A 24,601-nucleotide genomic window follows, 5' to 3' on the forward strand; every position below is an offset into this window, starting at 1 on the left:
TTGGAACGACATGAACACGAATTTTCATTTTTGGGTGAACTAACCCTACATATTATTCTTAGCTTAATAGCACGTAGTGTAGCCTACTATGTTTTCAAACTACTTTAGCTCAGCTTAAAATAGCTTGTAACTTGACAAGCTACAGATTTACAGTAGCTTCCTGTAATCTTGTTTAGCTATAGGGGAAATATTTGACAACAGTGCTCTTCTCTGAGGATTACAGAGGTAGGATGTTTTGGGTCTTCAGGCAGACATAGGGTTCCACAGCACTTAATCTCAGAATGGTTCATTACTTTATTGGACTGCAGATATGCACCGGAGGCGACGCTTTATTTAACATCAGGTGTGAAGGAGCAACCCACCTAGAATCAAGCCTAGTGTTACTGCACCTCACTTGGCATCTCCACACCTGCCACGGGAAACATTAATTAACTGTTGCCTTTCCATTTTTAGACCGTTGCCATGGTACCCCCGCTGCCACCATCCATTTTTCATCGCAGACGATGTGTGATATTTTTTCCTCCCCAATTTTATTTCCCCAGCCCCCAACCTTTGATGAGAGGTGTGATGTCTTGGAGGCTGTGCTGCTTTTTTACGATTTCGACTTTGAGTTGTTTTGTCTGTAGCGGCTTGTTTGTTTATGCCAGGAGGCAGCAGTGCAGCACGAATATGTGTTTGTGTGCGGCGGTCCACTCGTGACTAAGGCAACCCTCTGCTTGTTAGTTCCCGTGGCGTTGCACTAAGCAGGGCAAATCCTTCTTCTTTTTCCTCTCCCTGTTGCTCGCCCTCCTACCCACAATGCCACCTGCCTCTGCTGTCTGAGCTCCATGGTGACGCCTGTGTCTCAGCATGCTGACCGCTGTGCCACCACTGAGCAAAGCGCTTCTGACCTCAGACGAACACTGGGACATCTGGGGAAATTAGTGGTAGCCTGCGGTCGCCTCGCTTTTGATGTTGACTCCTTGATTATTTACTCAAGTCTTTGGTTGTGAAGCTTAATATTGTTTAATCCCTCTACTTTCTCCCTTACTTCTTTCTTCTCACTTTCTTCTGTCTTTCTCTCAGCTGTGTACGCAGGGGGACGCCAGTCAGGTGATCGGACCCCTGACAGAAGGCCAGAGGAGAAACATTAACGTGGTGAACTCTCTTTTCCGCCTGCAGCAAGCTGTGGCTAAAGTAAGAATGCTGCCTCTCATTTAAGACACTATGGTTATTATAGGTTTAGTTCTGTGGATGATTTAAAAGAATGTCTTCTTTGACATTCAATCAAAGGGAATGGGGTAGGATGTTCAAGATGCAAAAATCAGTAGTAGTACCATACTGTTCCGAATATAAGACGACCCCCCCCCCACCCTCATTTCAAGATATACCTTTTGGGAGAAGGCTTTTTGAAGACCAAATCATGTCTTTTACAGCAAATACTTTATTTGAAAATAATTTTAATATTGCATATTTTTCATATGTAATTTTTGAATTTCTGTATTTAAAAGGTTAGTTCACCCAAAAATGAAAATTCTGTCATTAATTACTCACCCTCATGTCGTTCGACATACACATATTCGGAACACAAATGAAGATATTTTAGTTGAAAGCTGATGGCTGAGAAAGGCTTCAGATAGGCCTCCATTGCCATTCAGTACATTTACACTCCCAAGACCCATAAAAGGCACTAAAAACATCGTTACAAAGTCCATCTCACCACAGTGGCTCTACAATCATTTTACGATGCGACGACAATAGTTTTTGTGCGAAAAAAAATCAAAATAACACCTTTATCCAACTTGTTCTTGTCTTCCGTGTGTGCCTCCACGACGCATGCGCGAGAATATGACGTAGCGCCGGAGTTCGGACACATGACCCAGAAGCGATTTGTTTACAAGCAGAGGAAGACGCGCGTATCTAAGCTGTTGAATTCTACATTGATCGTGCTTTAGGTCTCGGCGTAGTGCTCAAAATCGGGCTAAAGTGTGCATTTCATGGATTCCCGAACCCCCGGCGCTACGTCATATTCTCGCGCATGCGTCGTTGAGGCACACACGGAAGACAAGAACAAGTTGGATAAAGGTGTTATTTAGATTTTTTTTGCGCACAAAAACTATTGTCGTCGCATCGTAAAATTATTGTAGAGCCACTGTGGTGAGATGGACTTTGTAACGACGTTTTTAGTGCCTTTTATGGGTCTTGGGAGTGTAAATGTACTGAATGCCAATGGAGGCCTATCTGAAGCCTTTCTCAGCCATCAGCTTTCAACAAAAATATCTTCATTTGTGTTCCGAATATGAACGGAGGTCTTACGGGTGTCGAACGACATGAGGGTGAGGAATTAATGACAGAATTTTCATTTTTGGGTGAACTAACCCTTTAAGGTGGTAAATACTTTATCTGGCTATCACCAGACCAAGCTCAATTTAAGATTGATCATTGGTCTGGGGAGTCTGCTCTGTATTTTCTACTGCACAAGAGGCGTGATAAACGAGCATAATTCAAATGACTCTATGCAATCGGATAGCCCTTGAACCAATCAGACCACAAGAGGTGTGATCAACGACCCATCGCTTCTCTATCCATCATCGTGTTAAACCCGCCAATAGCGCGCCAGGTGGATAAGCCAGTCTGTGATTGGTTCCCGCAAAAGTGTAACAGAAGCAGTAGAAATTAATGTACAGGTTTCCAGACTGAGTTGCAGGGCGAAATCAAATTGCTGGCAGATCAGGCTGGGTTTACTCAATCTAGTAAATACTGGTAAAATGTACCAATAATCACATTCAGAAATAAACACTATAAGCCTTATCATACACTCGGCACTCATACACAATGCAAGTTTCTTTAGCTAGTTTCAGCTGGACGCAGTTATCATTTTCACGTTGCACCACGTTATATAGCAAAAGCAACCATGTGTTCAGGCGCACTGTTGGCTCATTGCTATTTTGAGGCAACTGGAAATGACTACACCATTGACCAACAAAAACCTGGTCTAAAGTCAACAGTGCAGTATTTTTTGTGTTATTTAAAGGGTGTGTTAGTAATGTGCGCCTATACGTGGGTGCACAACGTGCGTACACTCTGCTTATTACACACACAGGGACGCGCGCGCAGCAGCACACAAACATTTTTAAATATTACAAATAAAAGATTCCTCTTTGGAGAAGCGTTCAGTATTTCCACTCGCAAATTCCGCAATGTAAATAGCGAATCCACCATGATGTGTGCACAACTGGCTTTTAAAGGGAATGGGAGATGAGACTCTGATTAGTTTATTGAACGTTACGCCCAAAACACACACATGACTCATTAAGAGACTAGGTACAACCCTTTTGGACCATGCGCCTGGCACACCGAACGTTTTTTCCATCATTAAACTAGCAAAAGTGAATTTGGACACGCCCTAAGTGCACCTGCGCTTCAAACCATGCGCTCAAGATTGTTAAAATAGGGTCCTATTACCATATTTCTTGGCTGCTTAATGAGTTATTTGCGTTTATCAGTCCTGGGCGAAACACTTGTTTTACTCGTATTTGGCGCGGGTGTATTATTGACATGTAAAAGTTTAGATGCCAAATATAAGACGACTCCATTTTTTCAGATGGGGAATATTAGGAATCTTATATTAGGAACAATACGGTACTACAAAAAAAATCAGAAGTACTACAAAAGTATTCAGACTTGTGTGCTATTTTCCAACACATTTGAATATGCACAGCTCCAAAAGACATTTGACAGGTGTTGTAAATGGGAAAATTCAAACATTTCCTCACACAAAGCTGATATAGCTTTCATAACACTTGAAATGTAGACCACAAGACCTAAAAACTCATGGCATTTGGGGATTTAATAGATGTTTTGCCAGTATGTGCTTTCCAAAGCTGTGTTTTACTAACAGATGTTGATAAGAACTCACTCAGCAAGATGCATGAAATCACTACTCCATGCCAAAGAAAACTTCAAATATAAGACGGACTGACTGAAGTTATTATAGAGTCCTGCAGTATTATAAAACTCCTCTGTGCAGGACACAGTCCACCTGTCTATACAGAACATATGGCTGCAGTGCCTTTACTCAAGTCTTTCCTCAGGAGAGAGTCTTGGGGAAACTGCAGACTCATCACTAGTCATATCTGTACAATATGAGTGGTGATATTTCACAAGTGGCTTTTTTAGCACCAGATGATGTACTTCCCGGTCTGCCCCATTAAAAAAACATGACAGCAGAAGCCAAAGCTTTTTCCTTGCCTATGTGATTAATAAGGTAATAAAAAGAGATTACTCTATGATTAAATATTTAAACTGGAGGTGATCAAAGTTTTACTTGTGAAAAGTGAGGCCGCTTGTTTCAGTGGGATTATTTATTCAGGGCCTGAACGGTGAGTAAAGACAGGAATTATGGTTTAAGGGCTCTAAACGTTGGATGATTTCTGACTTGTTTTCAGGTTATATCTGGACTGGGAACGTTTCCTCCTGCAGCAGAGCAATCGCTCACAGCATCTTTACAGGTAAAACAAAAACAGTAAGATCCCATTTACACCTGGTACTGACATCACTAAACATAAACTTGACTAGGTTTGGTATGGCGTGGCATAGACATGAGACCCAAAGCTAGACCCAGAAATACCCCTTTTCCACCAGCATGAACCGGGTGCTAGTTCAGAGCTAGCGCTGATGCATCTCGCCTTCCATCAACAATGGCGAACGTTGCGTTACTATTGATGCACATGGCTTTGTGATCCTACATCGGCATCAAAACACGGCGAATCGAACGCATTCGTGAGACTCGCTGTAATTTGTATAGACAGAGATTACAATCGAGCAGCTATTAGCTCTATTAGCTATTTCAAAAATGGCGGTCACAAGTTTTTGTTCGTCTTGTTAGTCACGGTAACCCCAGCCCCTGACGCAAGCGGTTCTTAACTCTAGACCAGCAATGTTTTGTTGCTACTTAAGAACCACTTTTCCCGGTTCAGAGCTGGTGCTTTGGGTGTTGAAAACCAAAAAATCCGATTTGAAACTAGGCTCTGGCTCCGAACCTACCTCGGTGGAAAAGGGGTAAAACATGTTAACATGAGGGCTATGAATGCAATGACACAATGGGAACTTGACACAATAGAAAAACAAAAGCACATGGCATGATCACATGGGGTACACATGGCAAAAAACAACCAAAACCAGCCTTTCACAAGGAATGTCCTCTATATTCACAACATTAATTTCACAGTGCTTTCCAGCAACAAGTGCACTGCACTATTTATGCAGACGGGGTGCTTGATACACCATTAAGCTTTGAGTATTTGTTTGTGCATCTGTGGTAGATGGGGATTAAGAGGTGAGCGCATGAGACGGTGTACAAAGGGTGAGAATTTTGATAGAAATGCTGCAGCCGCACACAAACACACACAGAGACTGAAGGTGGTTTTGGAAGGTAATTGGGTAAACATTGAGCCGCTCAGAATTCATCGGTCTCTCCCCCGAGGTAAATTGGCTATCAGATGAGTAAACTGGTCATTCTCTTCTCCTTTTATCTCTTTTAACGAAACCTGCCAGCTGCAACCCCTGATCTTTAAGTGTAAACACAACAGTCCAAGGTGAAAACACACTACCACACTTTACCACCCGCTGTCCTCAGAGTTGGGCATCCACTCTCTTCACATGTAGGGCATGTCATCTAAACAACCCTGTACCAAGTGGCCTTCATTTGCACATGACCCATGAAGTCCATGAAATCATGGTTATCAGAGCATCCCCTTGCCCCATTTGAACAAGCACAGACAGTACTAGGGGTGGGAATCTTAAGGCACTTAACGATTCGATTCCGATTCTGTGAGTAACGATCCGATTCCCAAAACGATTCATTAACATACATTTTTGTTAACTAATTATCCTGCTGTGCAAATACATGAACTTTACATTTTAACCAAAATTGGAGCTAATATGTTTTTTGTTTATAGTTAGAATATCTGTTTGACAGTATTGCCATATTAAAAATGATTATGAAGATTTCTTTCAATACTTTTATTTTATTTACAAAGTTATATTCAAGATTAACAAGCTCTAATGAAACATAGTAAGCCATACAATTGCAAAGAACAATCATTAGGCTAAGAATAAACAGTTCTCAATTTGCAACTAAGTGTGACAATTTTTCAGTTTCTTTAGAACATTTTAACAAAAAATGTCTTTAAAGCAAAAAAAAGTTTACTTTGGTTATGTCTTTCAAACATAGGCTAATGCAGAAGAAAAACAACTTTAGCGCTCACTGAGAAGCCAAATTCAGTGTGTGCATAACATCTCACATGAGAAAACTTGCCGAGCTGCAACAGTCATGTTAGAGACATTTAACGAATCACTCGCCAAAACGAAGTCTTTGTTCAGAATTTTCCATTCGTTTGAAACATTGTGCAGTAGTTCAGCAATATTCGATAAGTCTTTCCAAAAATTATGCCACGGATGTTGGTAGGTTTATGTATATCCCGGCCACTGGGATTGGAGTGTTATTAAGCATAATGGCAAGGAAAGCGCCGTATAGCCTACTTGAGCACCACTTCGTTATTTTGGCTCAGAATTTCGTTTGTTGGAAATATGAACTTAATTTAGAAATGCTTTTGAAATTAAAAACTTTGCATGTAATAAGCAAAATAAATTTTTGAAATGGGGAGGCAGCCGCAGCGAGTGCAGACACAGAGCGGCCAGAGAAACGGAGGAGCGACTGCTGTAAGGCGTTTGTGCAAAACTGCATAAAACGTGCGAACCCTCTCACCGGTAAAAGTGTCCCCACGGGTGCGACGCCCCTGAGCCGGTCGTAGTTTGTCCATTTTATCTTAAACGAAGCCAATTCTGAATTTTTGAGAATCGATTCTGAATCGTTAGATAACGAATCTCGATACATCGACCTTTTCTCCCACCCCTAGACAGTACTACATGTCAAAGACTTGTCCCAAAGGAATTTGGACTGACTTGCATCACCAAAGTGTAGAACTGAAAAGAATGAGGATGCTATTAAGGACAGGACATCATCCTTCACATTTCTACTCGTCCCAGTTCCTCACCACATCACACTAGAAACTGCTGTCTTTATATCTATTCCGAACCAGAACACAAACAGAATGAAACGAGGCACCAATAGCTCCAGTTGGGTAAAGAATGGCGGGAAAGCGAAATCTGCTGAGTATGTGACTATCACTTCTTTGTTGTGAAGGAGTTTAGGAGGAAGAGATGTGCAGCAGAGATTTGCTCTTTATCTCCTGCTTGCAGGGGATTTTGCCGATGACCTGGCCTATTTGGTCAGAGAGACCTATTGGGTTTGCATTGATGTCGCTCAGATGAGTCCGATAAGAGCTTAGGATGAGGGAGGCCAGCTGCCGTGACACACGCGATGGTCAGACTGATGTCCCATCAGCAAATGTCAGGCAATCACATGGGAGGAGGGAGAGCTACAGCTACAGGAAATACTACACAAACCAGTGACCTTCAAAAGAGACTCTTTCACACACATTCAATAACGTCTGACTGTCTAATGTCTTGTTGTTTTATTCACATTCGCTAGTTAACTTGTTTTGTGTCTTTTGCAGTCGGTTCAGGCTCTGATGAGCAGTGCCGTTCAGCCCCTGCTGACTTCTGTTACTGACTCTGTCGAAGCAATACTCATCACTATGCACCAGGAGGATTTCTCTGGGTAAGCAAGCAACAAACACACTGCTACTGCTTTGTGCATTCAGCACAGTATATACTGCATATATTGCATGCATTCCAAAAACATACATGTGAAAATACTAAGGGGTGTAACGATTGCATTGATTACAAATCCTGACAATGCATATGCATCGATCTTGAAACATGCATTTTTGAATCGTTGATTTCGGTCAATAATCGATTTAAAATGCTAAGAATCGAATTATTCGCGATTCGATAGCAATTCAATGCTTTAAAATACAAATTTGATTATACTACATGCGTAAATTAATGGAGACGTTGCGCCATCATCCGCGCCCTCACAGCTCTCCTTCACAGACACTTTTTACCACCTTTCACTGGATTGGGCTCACACTTCGTAATAAAGCAGGCGCAATGATACTACCAGTGCTTTAAGTGGAAAAAATAAAGTGCCGGTACTCACCATAGGGGGCGGGGCTTTGTTTAGGTTATAGGGGGATTGTTTAGTCAATAATTTAGGAAGGTTCATATTTTAAAGCTCTTTCTAACTTGTACTCAGCCTTAAAACTAACATATAGTTAACTAGCATTTGTTACAATAAAGGGTTATTTACAAAGCAAGCTCCTCATTACCATGCAGACCAATGTTATCTTTTTTCTTTCTTTTTTTAAAATCTATAGCATTTGTTATGAAAAATAGCAACACGTTAGAACCTATAGCTACAACATGCCACGTGTAATATAAATCTTTAGTTAAAAATCTATTCCCTTAAAGCAGCACTAGGTAACTTTTCAACCTTTATAATATATTTTCAAGACTCTTGTGATGATACATCGGCTTACAATAGGTTGAATGACACGACTGCCATAGCCTGACGGGGTCTATATAGTTTTTAATCGTACTTTTAAACCACCACCCCCACTTCCTTAAATTCGGACGTGCAAGCCCAACTATCATTTGTTTGCCGAATGTTATAGTCATGGCTGAAGCAGCACAGAAAAATAAGAAAGCAACGGTTTTGTCGGAGAAAAGCAAAAAGAGGAAACGAGAAAGTGATCGGATTAAAGGCAGGACGAGGATCAACATTGGATCAGCGTTTGCTCGTTGGCGTGAGCTGAAGGAGGAGGGGCTACATTCTTGCAAGTAAATACATAAGACGTACAAAATCATATTTTAGGATACCTAACATGTCTGTGATTATTTGTTTATTTGTCTTGCCTCAAGCTATAATGCAAATCGATTTTTCAAATTTGCAGATTCATCTAGGGTAGCTTGATATTATAATATTGACGATATATGGTTATTACCTACCACTCAAACATTGAATTGAAGTATCATATAGATTCTGTAAAACGGGAAACAATAGACTAGGCTACTATAATGATGCTGGCTTGTAAACGTGAGCATCGCGATCATTTGGCGTTTGAAAAAAAATAAAACCCATGAAATGATATTCATATGACATGCTGAAACATATGCCACTGTACCTGGGATGAAAACATTTCACACGCGACGCAAGCAGAACACCTGCATGTGAACTCCTGCAGTGTTCAGGGCTATCATAGTTGTCATGTCAACAAATGCACGTGCGATGCATCCACTGATGTAGAATGACAGAGTTTACGACAGTAGTAGAGGACAATACTGTTTCCCAACTGTAGGGGGACCCCGAGAGCAAAACCTACCAAGTGCTGCTTTAACTGATTATCTATTGTAAATTCTACAACTAGTCAAAATTTACCACAATAAATACAATAGAAGGTGATTAAATTCTAGTAAATGTGGTCATCATGAGTTTAAAAAGCTTGCAGGATGATGTTTCCCCCTCATTTTAGTGGCTGTTTTAGATCATGTTCGACTTTCTCCGTAGTGTTTACTACATTCTACTACATAGAATTCAAATGGGTCGCACATTTTATCATCAGCGCCACATAGGAACGGCTCGTGCAAATCTTAACACTTTTGGAGCGCGCTGGTGAACGCACCTACAGTGATTCGCGTGCCACTTAATTAAACAATTGGGCTTCAGTCACAGTCATATTGCACAGACAATTGTATCCATTATAAAAGCGAGGAAGTAGCGGTACGCAAGAAAAAGTGCAGGTACGCTTAAGAGTAAAATGTAGAAGTGCCAGTACTGTGTACTGTGAGTACCGCCCCACTTCGAGCACTGGATACTACGCAACACCTGAAAATAGGCTAACTTCCACCAACATAACCAATGTGACAACTTGCTTGCACAGAGAGTGTGCTGGGGACTATTTTCAGGCACTGTGCACAATATCGTTGCTCCGCTGCACCCATGGTAAGGCAACAAAGTTCCTTGATTATTACGCAGGAATGAAAGTATAGTTCATAGCCATATCAGCCTAGAAAATCACAACTTTTGACCGCCGGAAGCTAGTTATTTTAGTCTATAAAGTTTTAAATATGGATATTTTTCTTACACAAATGCGGCACTTTGCTTCAGAAGGCCTTTATTAACCTCCCCGGAGCCGTGTGTAGCAGTTATATGATGGATAGATGCACTTTTATGGACTTCAAAAATGACCCAACAATTCATTGCCATTATAAAGCTTGGAAGAGCCAGGACATTTTTTATATAACTCAGATTACATTCTTCTGTCATATACACCTAGAATGACTTGAGGGAGAGGAAATCATGGGCTAATTTTCATTTTTGGGTGAACTAACCCTTTAAGAAACCTCAAATCTGCTGCCCCTGAGTAGTAGTAGTATGTTTTTTTAACTCTATAAGAAATAAAGACAGAAATATATTACTGTTGTAAATTACAATAGTACTATGAAATAAATTAATATTTGATAGTTCAAATTAAATGTTGCATCTTTCACTCTGAAACACTCAGAACATATAGGCCCGGTTTCACAAACAGGACTTAGGCTAAACTAGGATTAGGCATTAGTTCAATTAGTACATTTAAGAAACTTTTTTAAATGTGCCCTAAAAAAAACATTACTGGTGTGTTTCTTAAGACAAAACAATGGCACTGACATATTTTAAGATACATCAGTGCAAGTTTCTTTCAGTTAACACAACTCAAAAATGCATTTTAATCTAGGACTAGCTTAAGCCTTGTCTGTGAAACTGGGGGATAGTTATTTAAATTGCAGGCTTTGATTTGATAATTGCACCAAGCTATTATTTATTTATTTTAACTTTACACTTAATATAGTTATTAGCTTTTCATCAACTCCCTGCAGTTCCCTCACAAACTGATCAACAAGTTAGTAAAGTAGTCCAAGTAGTCTAACCGGCAGCTGAAAAAAGTGAGAAACCTCCGGTTTTACTTTTTCAGACCATTTCAAAATATCACACAAAACAAATGAGAGATGTCAAAATTGGGATTTATGATTCTACAAAGATCGTGTTCTCCCCTTGTGGGCTTTTTCTCAAACACTAACATGGCATTTGGGATTGTGTGCCCTATTTAATCTTGTTGAGGGCAGTTCTGTGATCAGGTCTCCCTCAGCTCACCATATTTCAACATAAATTGTTACTTAAAGCTAGAAAGTGTGATGGGTGTGCTGTTGTCATATTTCAAATATGGTAGCACTGCCAGCATTTTTAGATTTAGGTACAGCAATGCTACAATGACACAATTTAATAGTAGTTTTGCTCCAATTTTACTTTTAATTTGACTATTTCCTCATTATTTAAGCTTTATAAATCTCCATTCAGTTATTTGTCTCTGAAAGATGGCATGAGAGCGCGAGTTCAACAGACTGCAGACACATGAAAATCCTCATGATGTGTGGATGTACATGCGTGTTATAAAGGACTCTCTTATGCATTCATCTCTCGTTGTCTCTTGCTCTTTGTCTCATTCGTTGGTCTGGGTGGTCCAGCGAATACAACAGGGAGTGATGTGCCAGCGTTTGATAACATTTAAACCGTCACCCCTGTAATTCAGCGCGGCTTCCTTTTGTCCACATCTCTCGTCCCCTCAGGGCCACTGGAGTCGGGCTTGGTGGACTTGTTTTATTTCTGTCCCTGCTCCCGGGCGCTCCTGAGGGAAGACGGGAGAGAAATAAACATGCTTTAGAGAGATGGCTTTGTCCAGAAACACCCTCAGTTTCACCCTGTCGGCGGCAGATGCTCAAAAGAGTTTTTCTTTTCTAGAGATGAGCTAAAAGGGTGAATCTCAAAAAAGCAATGTCTAAGTCAAATTTATATTATACACTCACCTAAAGGATTATTCGGAACACCATACTAATACTGTGTTTGACCCCCTTTCGCCTTCATAACTGCCTTAATTCTACGTGGCATTGATTCAAGAAGGTGCTGAAAGCATTCTTTAGAAATGTTGGCCCATATTGATAGGATAGCATCTTGCAGTTGATGGAGATTTGTGGGATGCTGGAAGTAGCCATCAGAGGATGGGAACATGGTGGTCATAAAGGGATGGACATGGTCAGAAACAATGCTCAGGTAGGCCGTGGCAATTAAACGATGCCCAATTGGCACTAAGGGGCCTAAAGTGTGCCAGGAAAACATCCCCCACACCATTACACCACCACCACCAGCCTGCACAGTGGTAACAAGGCATGATGGATCCATGTTCTCATTCTGTTTACGCCAAATTCTGACTCTACCATCTGAATGTCTCAACAGAAATCGAGACTCATCAGACCAGGCGACATTTTTCCAGTCTTCAACTGTCCAATTTTGGTGAGCTTGTGCACATTGTAGCCTCTTTTTCCTATTTGTAGTGGAGATGAGTGGTACCCGGTGGGGTCTTCTGCTGTTGTAGTCCATCCGCCTCAAGGTTGTGTGTTTTGTGGCTTCACAAATGCTTTGCTGCATACCTCGGTTGTAAGGAGTGGTTATTTCAGTCAAAGTTGCTCTTTTATCAACTTGAATCATTCGGCCCATTCTCCTCTGACCTCTAGCACCAACAAGGCATTTTCGCCCACAGGACTGCCGCACACTGGATGTTTTTCCCTTTTCACACCATTCTTTTTAAACCCTAGAAATGGTTGTGTGTGAAAATCCCGGTAACTGAGCAGATTGTGAAATACTCAGACCGGCCCGTCTGGCACCAACAACCATGCCACGCTCAAAATTGCTTAAATCACCTTTCTTTCCCATTCTGACATTCAGTTTGGAGTTCAGGAGATTGTCTTGACCAGGACCACACCCTTAAATGCATTGAAGCAACTGCCATGTGATTGGTTGATTAGATAATTGCATTAATGAGAAATTGAACAGGTGTTCCTAATAATCCTTTAGGTGAGTGTATATTGTTGTACTGCCTTTAATGCACGTTGAATCTTTCTAGTATAGCTTGTGTATTCAAACAGTAAATAAATCCTTTATAAAATTACAGTAGTGATAATCATCCAAAAAAAAAAGGTTATGAAAATTAGTTGTGCTTAGTCAAAGCATGAAAATAATGGGTTTATTGCACTCTAATCAATTTTTGAAAGCAATTTTTTGAAAGTTATTGTGAGAATTCACCAAAAATGGCTTCTTGTGTGTGTTAGGAAAAACCTCAGGAAAACTGATTGTTACTTGCTAAAAGGCATTAACACGACCTTCCATTTCTGACATTGTGTATTTCAGAATTTCCAGTAGCTACACATTTATGATATTGATTATGTGACAGGAAATCAATGGTGTTGCTTGTAGCTGTGGTCTATGCTCATATTACAGGATTACAGTACACTACTCTTTTTGTTTGTCTATGTGTGTGCCAGTCCTCTACCAGTGGTTGGTCGTCCGGACGTGCCATGTTCGCTGTACATGCGTGAGCTGCAGGGCTTCATCGCACGCGTGATGAATGACTACTTCCGCCCGCTGCAGTGTCTGGACTTCCTGTACGACAGTACGGAGAACATCGCCCAGCGCGCCATCACTCTTTTCATCCGCCATGCCAGCATCTTGCGTCCGCTTGGAGAGGGCGGGAAGATGAGGTTGGCAGCTGACTTTGCTCAGGTGAGGGGTCAGCCTTCCTCATTCTTCTGTCTTTCACAATCTAGGGGTTTTCCTTCTTTGGTGCTGGGTTTTATTCAAAAGTGAATAGTCATAATTTGTACACCCTTGTGTTGTTTCAAATTAATTTCCAACTTTCTTTCATCCATGAAACAAGGTAAAGGGGAACTTGGGCTGTTAGGCGCCAAAATGTCATACAATAGTTTAGTTTTCTGTGGGAAACAGAACAACATTTAAGTATTCATTCACTGAAAGTTAGCTCTCGAATCAGATATATGGTGCCTTTAAATAATTCATTCAAAAGTGAAAAATCTGTACTCACTTACTCATGTTGTTTCAACTCCCGTGGTCAACTTTTTTTCGTCCATGAAACAAAGTATGTGGGAACTGTGGCTGTCAAGCTTAAAAATGACACCATGAAAGTGGTCCGCCTTCTGGAGCGTGTGTTAGCTTTCTGAGAAGCAGAACAAAATGTAAGCATTTATTCACTGAAAATTCACTGTATCTTTCAATTCAAATATATGTGACCCGTGCAGGCAAGATTAGTCGCAATGGGCAAAAATGACAAAAAGCTTCAAAACGATGTATGATTTGTTGGAATCACCTGTTTGAAGTCGATAAAGTCAGCAAGTCAATTTTGAGAAAAATCACGTTTTCTGAAGGTACCAAAACAAAATCACCTAGCAACCATACCTTAAAATCCTTGATAATAACCAAATTTGGTAGCCTGACAAGCCAGACCCACATCAAGATGTTGGGTCTGAGAACACACCATTGGCAGGGCTCAATCTGAGGGGCGGGATAAACGGTTGTCTTTCAAATTCCCTCTGCACGCAATAGGATAGTGCTACAACCAACCAGAGCAACGAAGAAGGTGACGTAGTCAGAGGAGCTAGCTTGATACAGCGGAGCTAAACAGCGGTCTGCAAAACAACGAACACATATTCCTTTTTTAAGAACAAGTCCAGAGTCGCTGCCAAAACCGATTCGGAAGACCGCTGTTCGCCACTGCAGCCGCCATCTTTGTTTTTAAGTAGCAGGGAATTCACATGGAACCATTGCAAACTCTGCCGTCATTACGTTAACCCCGCCCACCGACTCTATACACGATGTGATTAGCCTGACTAGAGTTTGGTTTTTCAAGCTCGCAAGCCAACGGAGGGTTGCTAGACGACCCTGGCTCCAAATTACATTTGCTGCCGCTAGGGTGCGTCTAGATTACTAGGCTACAAATTTGGCACACACAAAGTCAAAACCAAATATCTATGGGAAAAATATATATATTTAACTTTTTTTTCCCATGATACCACAATTGTTTGATTAACAGTATATAAACACAGCCTATATATTAAGACCTACTGTACAGCATGGATCTAATATAATGTCACACATCAGATGTTTTTCCCCAACAGTTAATCAAACGTTCACTTAAGATATAACAGATGAAGTTTGTGTGAATACTCGCCAAGACGGATATTTAGAAATACTGTAATTCTGTGTATATGTGTATATCTGGATCATGTGCTGTCTGAGGCGTCTTCATGTCTTCAGATCTGTCATGGTGCGTTCACACCAGACGCGAATGAAGCGTTTCACGCGAGTGATTTACATGTTAAGTCAATGCAAAGACGCGAATAGACATTCTGCGGCGCGATTCGCCCAAATGAGACGGCGTTGCTTGGAAGAAAGTGAGTGAGGAGGTCGGACAGTCTGGTAAGTTGTAAAACATGCTCTTTACTCAATTTGAGCTATACATAGGGTGATTTTAGGGTGATTGGGACACTTTTTGCCGTTGAGATGACTTGAAAAAAGTGTCCTAATCACACTGAATTCATCCTATTGAGACTACAAGCTAGTTAAAACCGGCAAATTGAGCTTATTCGCCGTATTTTAAAACAATCCATGTCAGCCATTTCACAACGAGATGAGCCGGCTGGCAAAAGCTAGCCTGACGTCGTCATACTCAATTCTAGTCAGAATATGAGTCTGATACTGCTCCGTTGGGCTGTGATTATGGGGCGTGTTTCAACCGAACCAGGAAAGACCTCAATTGGATAGACCTACAACCAATCACAGCAACAGAGCAACAGAGCAACGCATAACGTTAGTTGTCAAATGTCAACAGAACTCAACTGCACTGTGTTGCCAAGTCCGCAGGTTGAAGCGACCCAATTATGTGATATACAGACCCAGGAATGCGATTTTTAGCTGCCATCCCTGCCAAAATAACACATATTTTACCCCCCAAATGCCTTTTTTTTCCCCAGAGAACCCCCCAGGAAAGCTATTGGGCTTGTTTTTGGCTAGTTTTGAGGAACGTTAGCAATTGGGCGGTTTTGTTGTAAAAACTTGGCAACCCTGTCTGCACGCAGCACGCTGGAATAAGTTACGTTAGAAGAAAAAGATGAGTGTAAACGATCTTTGCCAGTGTTGTAAAAAAAAAAATTTAAGGACACACAGAGTACTTACCAACACGTTCATCATTTCTGAGAGAAAGAGTAAAGGTGAACAAATTGAACCCAAGCGCTCTTTGGTGACGTGGATGATTACGTTACTGTTTATCATCTGTCCATCATCGTCTAAAGCCCGCCCTGACAATTTCATTGGTCCGAACAGTTTCTGTTCGGGCATAATTACTTCTCTACGGAGAAAGTCCAGACCGAACTGCCCGAGTAAAAATGTTGTGGGCGGGGCTAAGTTCGGCTGGCATCCAGGCTAGGCAAAAGCCCCTCACATGACACGAATTTGCATCTGTTTTGTAGTGAATTTAACGTGCAAATGAAGCAAGTCAACTCAAAATGTTCAAGCGTCCAACTACGTGCGAATAGCGCAATTTATTCACGTAAGTCGTGTCTGGTGTGAACGCACAGTCAGTCAGTGCGAGTAAGATTGTTTTGTTTACATCAGCATGAGTTCAAAAATCACATTTCATTGGTTCAGACTCATGCCATCGAGAATTCGCTATGAATATTCACAAAGTTGGAATGCTGTGCTTAAAAACGATACCAAACTTGTGCTGACAGCATTTTTCATGGACAAAGGAAAGGTAGTCCTCTCAGAAAACGTACAAATAAAGATACGTTTAGATGTTTAATTGCTATTTGGAGCACTGGGATCACTAGACGGGGACACATTTTTGTAGAAACCTCAAATTTTTCACTTGTTTTGCCTGTAGCTCATAAGTAGCCCATGCACATTCTGACTCTTTTTGCCCGCACGGGTCACATATGGTGCCTTTAGACCAAATAATTGACCTTTAGATGTTGTTTCAGATCTGTATCCAACTTTCTTTCATCTCTAAAACGCAAAGTATATGGGAAAGGGGGCTGTCAAGCTCCAAAATAATGTCTTGAATTCTTCTGATGTTATTAGCTTTCAATGAGAATCAGAGCTAAACTTAAGCATTTATTCACTGAAAATTCACTGTAGCCCTCTAATTACATGTATGACACCTTTAGTTGCATCAGGTTGGCACCATGTTTAAGTTTGACTGTCAAATTCTTATGTGTCTATTGAGCATTGACTCAGTAAACATCCCATGAGTTATGTGTTACAGATGGAGTTGGCCGTGGCTCCTCTCTGCAGACGGGTGTCAGACTTGGGGAAGGCGTACCGTCTCCTGCGATCTTTCAGGTGAGTCTTTATTTACAGTCTGGATGATAACAGGTGACTTCATCTTCCTCTCCTCGACTGACTGCACGCAGCTTGTGATTCTTTTGTGTGTATTTCTCACACAAACGCTCTCAATTTGTGCTGTCCTTTGTTCTCATCCTCCCCCCGCTGAGACGAAGAGGTCGCCTGGAGTCTTCCCTCTGAAAATTGCTGTTAATTAACGGTGGGAGAGAGAGAAAGGAAGGTTATTAATGGAGATGCTCATTTGATTAGCTGAGGAGAAGTCAGTGTCAAATCCTCTGTCTGGATATACTCTAATGCTCACCTTACATTGCTCTTTTGTTGTTTGGCTCATGACATCTCCACGTTCTTGGTCTTGATTAGTGAAGAGTTTTCTTTCAGGATATAATAACTTGCTCCGCCATTTAAACGTCTTTTCGTTTGCATTGTGTGTAAATTAGGGCTGTCACGATCACTGATCGCACGCTGCATTCATGTACAGACACACAGTACATTCGTGCTGTTTCCGCACACACTCAGGAAGGATAATGTTTGATTTGCCATGTGTACGTTGTTGTGTTTAGTAATCGTAGGTTTATGCAGTCAAAGCGGTTGATTTAGGAGTTTTTTGGGCGTCTCCGTGTGGTCATGCTCGGTATCGCAGCTTGACTCGTCTAAAATGAAAACAATCTCATTGTTGTTGATCTGTACACACATTATACACTGTGAATTCTGTAACGTTTTTTTTTCATGGGCTTAGGTGTGTATAAATGTATTATATAATATAATTATATGGACTCCTTATATTTGGTGTCCTTTGGGAGTCTCCAATGATCCTTGAAGCTTGCAGAAAATACAGTTTTCTGATTGTTTACTTTGCTGGATATAGCAAATGATGACAAAATGAATGTGTTTAATGAGATAAATGGCGTATGCTTAATTTTACGATAAGTGCGCAATTAATCGCACAACAAGAATACAATTAATCGCGATTAAAAATACTCGCTTGACAGCCCTTGTGTAAAGTGATGCGTTAATGTTTAGTATCAACAAATGCTTTTTTGGACATAGAGGAAGTTATGAACTGATATCTCATGTTTACGAAGGTTTACTGACAGGTTTGATTCAGGCGGCTTGCATTCTCTGTACTTCCTCCAGGCAGTCTAATAAACACCAGTGAGGTCTCACAGGACAGCTAATCAAATTAAACCGCTGCCATCTATGCCAGCTCTGAGAGCAGCTGCCGTGCCTGATCCCTCATGAGCAAGGCCTGATTCCCCACTACAGCAACTTTATTTTACTCAATGTGCGTGTGCATAAGCATGCAAAATGATGTCTGACATCCACTGGGGAAAGATGTTATTACAAGAGAGCCCTAAAGTAGAGATATAATTATTAATATGGAGATATTTGTCTGGTTTGATCACACTGTTAAGGGGCCGCAGATGGGACGTGATGACAATTTCGACCTGGACTGAGGGTTCTTAGAAATAGTTCAAATTGAAAATAATGTTCTTTTCCATATTCATAAGCTTTTTTGATTAAATATAGCCCCCTGACTAATACAGTATGGGGACATATTTACCCTCTAGACATGTGTGTTTTAATTTGGAGTTGATTCATGAAGATATTCATGACTCTTGTGACCATTCCTGTTGACTTGGGCTGCACATTTTTGCTTTGGAAACATCACTTGCTATTGTAGAGGCTTGGGTTGTCACAACCAGTGTTGGGTGTAACTAGTTTCTAAGTAATTAGTTACTGTAATTTAATTACTTTCCCTTGAAAAAGTAAAGTAAGGGATTACTCTTAAATGGGATAACTTCTGTAATTTAATTAGTTACTTTTGATGTAATTGAACTAAATAGTGTGTATAGACATTGATTTTCATTTATAAGTGATATATAATTGTTCATGAAGGCTGGAAATGAAAAACACCTTATATTCAGGTGTGCAGAATTATTAGGCACGTTTTCTTTTACAGATAAAATGAGCGATTTAACTCAGACTGAAAAGTCAAAAAATGATTAAATGCCCATGAGAAGGATGCAATACTAATGCAATACTAGACATTGCACGACCATTGGACAGTGAAATGCTCATTGGGTCAGCAGGGTCAGACAAAAACAGGTGGATAAAACGTAAGAATATAAAAAGGAAAGCTGAAGCATAGCCTATATTTAATAAGATTATGGAAAAATTCCCTTTATAAAAAGGTAAAAATATCACAAATATGCATATTTATATGTCAAAGCTGATTGAACACTGGTGAGAATTTTCAAAAAAAATCCAGACAAGCAAATTTGTGAAGTGAATGACGAGCCCTGCTTTATTTATAGGAAGACGGTGCTCTCCGTTTACTTATGAATGGGAGAAAGTGCAATGGCCAATATGGTGAATAAGCCCCGCCTTCTAAATGAAAGCGCCAATCGTTGATTAGTAAAATCATCATGCCACTACAATTAGAAGCTGCAAGAAAAAGGCAGTGTTTAGGATTGCACGTCTTGCGCGTTAGCTTCGTCCGGGCTGAAAAATGCAGTTTTTGTCATGATTCGAGCATTTAAGAACACAATTTATGCATCAGTCGTTGTCAGATTTCATTGGTGATTTCAAATATGAAATTTAATCATAAAGGCCTGTACACACCGGGACGAATATCGCACGCGCTTATCGCCAGCGTTTTTCGTGACGTTTTTCGGCGCGTCTGGAGTGTTCACACCCAAGCGATTTCCACTGGCATTGCGCCGAGTGAACGTGCACATTCAGTAGATGCGCTCTCGGTACACAAGGTGGTGCTGCGGCACTTTACGCTTCTGACACTCGCTTGTCAGACAGTATTTACGTGCTTGCCAAAACCACAGATATATTATGTCTATGACCAAAACCATTCACACACTTTTTGCTAACTGGCAAGCAGCATTAGCAGCCCATCTTCTTCTTTGTCTACTTACTACTTCTTCGTCGTATCAATGTGTGCTCGGCAAGACCGATTTTGTGCTTGAGCGCCACCAAGTCGTGTTTTACTGTCACTTCAGCAGCTCCAGGCACGTGAACAAAAGCGCGGATCTCATTGGTCGGCCAGTTTTTAACGCGCCGCGTCAAAATAAAAAAACCAACCCGAGGCGTTTTTTTTTTTTTAAATGACGCTTTTACGCCTGCCGTTTTACGCGTCGTGTGCACACTCACATTGGCGCCCATTGTTTAGTCACGAGGCGTTAAACGTCGGCGATAAACGCGCGTGAAAATCGTCCCGGTGTGAACAGGCCTTAAGCCTGGAGAATTTGATGTTTCCCCATTCAAAGAGATAGGAGCTGCAAGATGGCCGCCGAGTGAAAGGACTTTGCTATTACTTACCGCAGCTTGTTGAGGAGAGCTTTTACTTACCCAAGCGATCAGACATACGATTTTCAGCTGTTGAATGATAAAATGCATAGACTTGCAATGTTTTCCGTTTATGAAAATACTTTACAATCTCATGTTGTATGCAAGCATTGCACGAGCTGTTGAGAAGAGGTGTGCTTTTACTTACCTAATCGATGGGATCGTGAATAATAAAACATAAAAAAGCATATTGTCTTGCATTGTATGAAAATAGCTGTCATTTAAAATGAGACTCATAATATAGTAGGTTTCACTTTACGATCTCATTACATTGTAGCCAAGCAGAAAACATGAATCCCAGATTTCACCGAAACTGGGATGTTTTTTTTCTGATTGTGAAATATCATTCTCATCTTGTCAGCAGTGAGTAGATATCTGCTACGAACCCGCTGGAGGACGTCATTTGAGCTCCACTTTAGCATGTCACAAACATTTGGTGAATTTGATTGGACATTTTTTTCATATGCGCCAAATCTTCAGCATTCATTCCAGGCTCAATGACACCCGGTTTGAGATTTGCAGTGAATATGAATATATTTGTCTGTCTCTGTTTCAGGCCGCTGCTCTTCCAAACGACTGAGCACATCACTAGCAGTCAAGCGCTGGGAGATTTGATTCCATACAGCACCATATTGCATTTCCTGTTCAATCGTGCCCCGGCTGAACTCAAATCACCGCATCAGGTACGCACACACACACACACACACACACACACTAAATGCAGAGGGATGGAAACTTCTTGGTTATAGATCCTCAAAGATAGAGGTTTTAGGTTCGGGTGTTAGCAAGCAAAAGGTTTTTGAGGTCAAATCCTGTTTATTATGCCCTTGAACGGGGCAATTCACCTCAAGTTGCCCCGTCACGACTGTCCCTGTGATTGACCTACTGTAAGCAGCTTTAGATAAAAGCTTCTGCTAAATGACACATTTCATTTTGAGTGCTTGGATGAAGATATTTTGGGCCGTTTTATAAAATGAGGGTTCTCTAAAATAGCTTTAGCATGGGCGGATTTGTAGAGCTCTTATGTAGCACTAATACAGCTTTTCCTTATAAACAGAGAGCGGAGTGGTCGATCTCTCGCTATTCTCAATGGTTGGATGACCACCCATCAGAGAAGGATCGTCTCACCCTTATTAGGTAAGATCCAAGGTTTAAAATCGCAGCGCTTTTACAATAAACCTTCCCAGTGATATCCTCTGGTGCAATACTAACACTTGTTTGCTTTAACTTGATTAGTTTTCTCCTCTTTGACCCTTTGTGAAACATATCAGTGTGATTTTAAAACGAACTAGAAATGTCAGGGTTCTCACAATCACAGAAAACCTTGAAAAAGAGCAGGGAATTTTAATCACAAAGATTTAATTGCATTTAGAAAGAGCAATTTCTCTCTAATTAAGTTGATGCAATTCACATATTCATGTGTCCTACAAGAAATATTTATATTCATTACGAAAATGCTTATGATATTTACATGACATTTAAGGATTTTATTCGTTTCTTGTGTTTGTTTTTTTTTACCTGGAAATCTTTTAAAATTCCCTAATATTTGCAGGCCATATTTCTCAAACGTATCGTAGGGATGCACCGATGTATCGGCCGCCGATTTTTGATCAATTTACAACCATCGGCATATCGGCTATAGCATGAAAAAGGCCGATATAACAAACCGATGGTTTATTAATGAACTGCGTGAAGGCACTGACAGGGTTCCCACTCTTTTTCAGCAACCATTTTCCAGTACTTTTCCAGGACATTTTCAATTTTACTAGGGGTGCACCGATCCGATATTAGGATCGGATATCGGCCGCGATACTGACAAAATAGCTGGATGGGGGATCGGAAAAATTAACAGATCCACAAGCCGATCCAGGTGTTTTTTTCCGTCGCAGCAGAACCTACGTCATTCGTCAGCTTCACGTGTGTCGCATGCTAGAAGGGAGCGAGCCAGAGAGTCGGCTGTGTGGAGGAGATATTTCACGCTTGCCACGCCAACTATTTCGTCGCTGTTTCGAGGGTATTACTGCAAAGTCAGGGTCTTTCCTGCATTGACATTTTTTTGACGGCCAAAGCCTAATTTGATGAGTTATTGTGATTTACGAGTGATGTAGAACAGATGCTGCGCTTGTGACTGAGTGACAGAGAGACCGATCTGAGAGCTCCTCCCCCGCGCGCGCTCTCTGGGTCTTCAAAATAATCAGTGTTCGCTCTCATATTTCACATATTAATCCAAATCAAAAGCTCGGAAGACCGAAACCATGTTGCACGTGACACATTCGGACAATTTTGTCCTTGAATTATCACTGGGTGTGAATTGCGCTCAAAAAACATTGACTCTTCTCTTACCAGCTGACATAAAGCATACTTTCAATAAGCGGGAGACAAATTATATCCAGTTATGAAGTGTTTTCTGTGTGTTGACATCTTTCGCGATGTTCTAACAGACGGGATTCGCACACAACGCGTCTGCTAATGTCCGATTCGTGACCTAATGACTCCTTTGAACCGAATCATTTTAACGACTGGCCAGAACAACTGATCTGTCCAACACTGAACTCATGAACTCAGTTTATTAATTTACTCAGAACGCAACTGAAATGAGAACACAAGTGTGCTTACCCATTTTAGCAAGAGTGGGTAGTAAGAATTATTTTTAATTATCAACAGTATTTCATCTTATTTCTGTTGACAATGTGTAGTAAAATAAATAGGCCTAGCCTACAATCATTTAATCTGGAGTGAGGTGAAACCAGAACAAAGTTGTTATTAGCTAGCTGAAAATTTTTATTAAATTGCATATGGTAGAAAATTAGACTATTTGTTAATTTGTAATGCTACTTTTTAATATTGATATGATTATATACCAAAACAATTATCTGTAGTGTAAAAAATGTTTGGTAACTGTCAGATTACTATTGTATGTTTGACCAATACACTGTTTTTTGTTTCCACTGCTACATTTTATTTATTTAAAGAAGTTAGATTACATTCTATTTTAGATTTGAATGCACAATTGTTTTTTAAATAAATAAGAATTCAACACCTTACATACATCTGTTATTTTGTCTTAGTTATGTTTAGTTAGTAAAGTCTGGTGCCTTTAGTCTCTTCAAGGAAGGTATAAGGTGGAAGATATACAGTTTATTATTAATTCAACAATATATCGGATCGGTATCGGGTATCGACAGATACACAAAGCCCAGGCATCGGTATCGGTATCGGGACTGAAAAAGTCGGATCGGTGCACCCCTAAATTTTACTACTGCGGGAATAAAAGACAAGGATCATGCCAAATATTGCTTTCTATGTCTTTAAAAGCCATACAGTTTATTGCCATTACTTAACAATCCAGCATTTTTCAATATGAGCTCTTAATCATACATTATGACTATGGAAGCTTGTTTACACCACAGAATAGAAAGAAAGGGTAATTGTGACTTTTTATCTCGCTATTCTGACTTACTCGCAATTGCGAGTTTACATATTTGTGATATAAACGCGAAAATTGTCGCAATTCTTTTTTCCTCAGAATTTGTCTTTATAACTTGCAATTGCAGTTTAGATCTCACAATTCTGAGAAAAGAAGTCAGAATTGCAAGATATAAACTTGCAACTGCGCAAAAAAGTCAATTGTGAAGAAAAGGTCAGAATTTCGAGTTTATATCACGCAATTCTGACTATATCTTGCAATTCTGACTTTATAACACACAAATGTGACTATATCAAAATTATGTGATTAGGTAGCAGCTTACGAGTTAACATTCACTGCATACATTTGAGCAGTTAATAGCATTAGCTAACTGCTGCAAGAGCAACACAAGACTAAACATCATTATTCAAAATACTACTCATACGCATCAAACTCAGCATTCCTGAACATGTGCTTTCTGCAACTAGCGCTAATTGTTTGGGCCAGCAATAAACTCTTTATACTTTTTTAAATAATTTTCCCAGACAACAACAAGATTTTCCAAGACATTTTACATTTTCTCTAATTTTCCATGTGTTTTCCAGGAC

At 40.5% G+C, this 24,601-nt stretch overlaps 1 protein-coding gene across 3 annotated transcripts in view; it reads left to right on the top strand.

Moving 5' to 3' along the window:
• Positions 1-24,601, top strand: part of cog5 (component of oligomeric golgi complex 5) — a 124,395-nt gene that overhangs the window by 96,645 nt on the left and 3,149 nt on the right. For 2 of the 3 annotated variants that reach the window (XM_079817832.1, XM_079817833.1), the window contains 7 exons: positions 1,066-1,176; positions 4,428-4,490; positions 7,560-7,663; positions 13,360-13,597; positions 17,151-17,227; positions 21,144-21,270; positions 21,645-21,724. In XM_079817832.1, coding sequence (XP_079673958.1) covers positions 1,066-1,176; positions 4,428-4,490; positions 7,560-7,663; positions 13,360-13,597; positions 17,151-17,227; positions 21,144-21,270; positions 21,645-21,724 — 800 coding nt within the window. Of the gene's footprint in view, positions 1-1,065; positions 1,177-4,427; positions 4,491-7,559; positions 7,664-12,274; positions 12,332-13,359; positions 13,598-17,150; positions 17,228-21,143; positions 21,271-21,644; positions 21,725-24,601 lie in introns of all 3 variants that reach the window. The other variant, XM_079817831.1, reaches the window with a different exon arrangement.

Source organism: Gobio gobio (assembly GCF_949357685.1).
Source record: "Gobio gobio genome assembly, chromosome: 5".
Classification (NCBI taxonomy): domain Eukaryota; kingdom Metazoa; phylum Chordata; class Actinopteri; order Cypriniformes; family Gobionidae; genus Gobio; species Gobio gobio.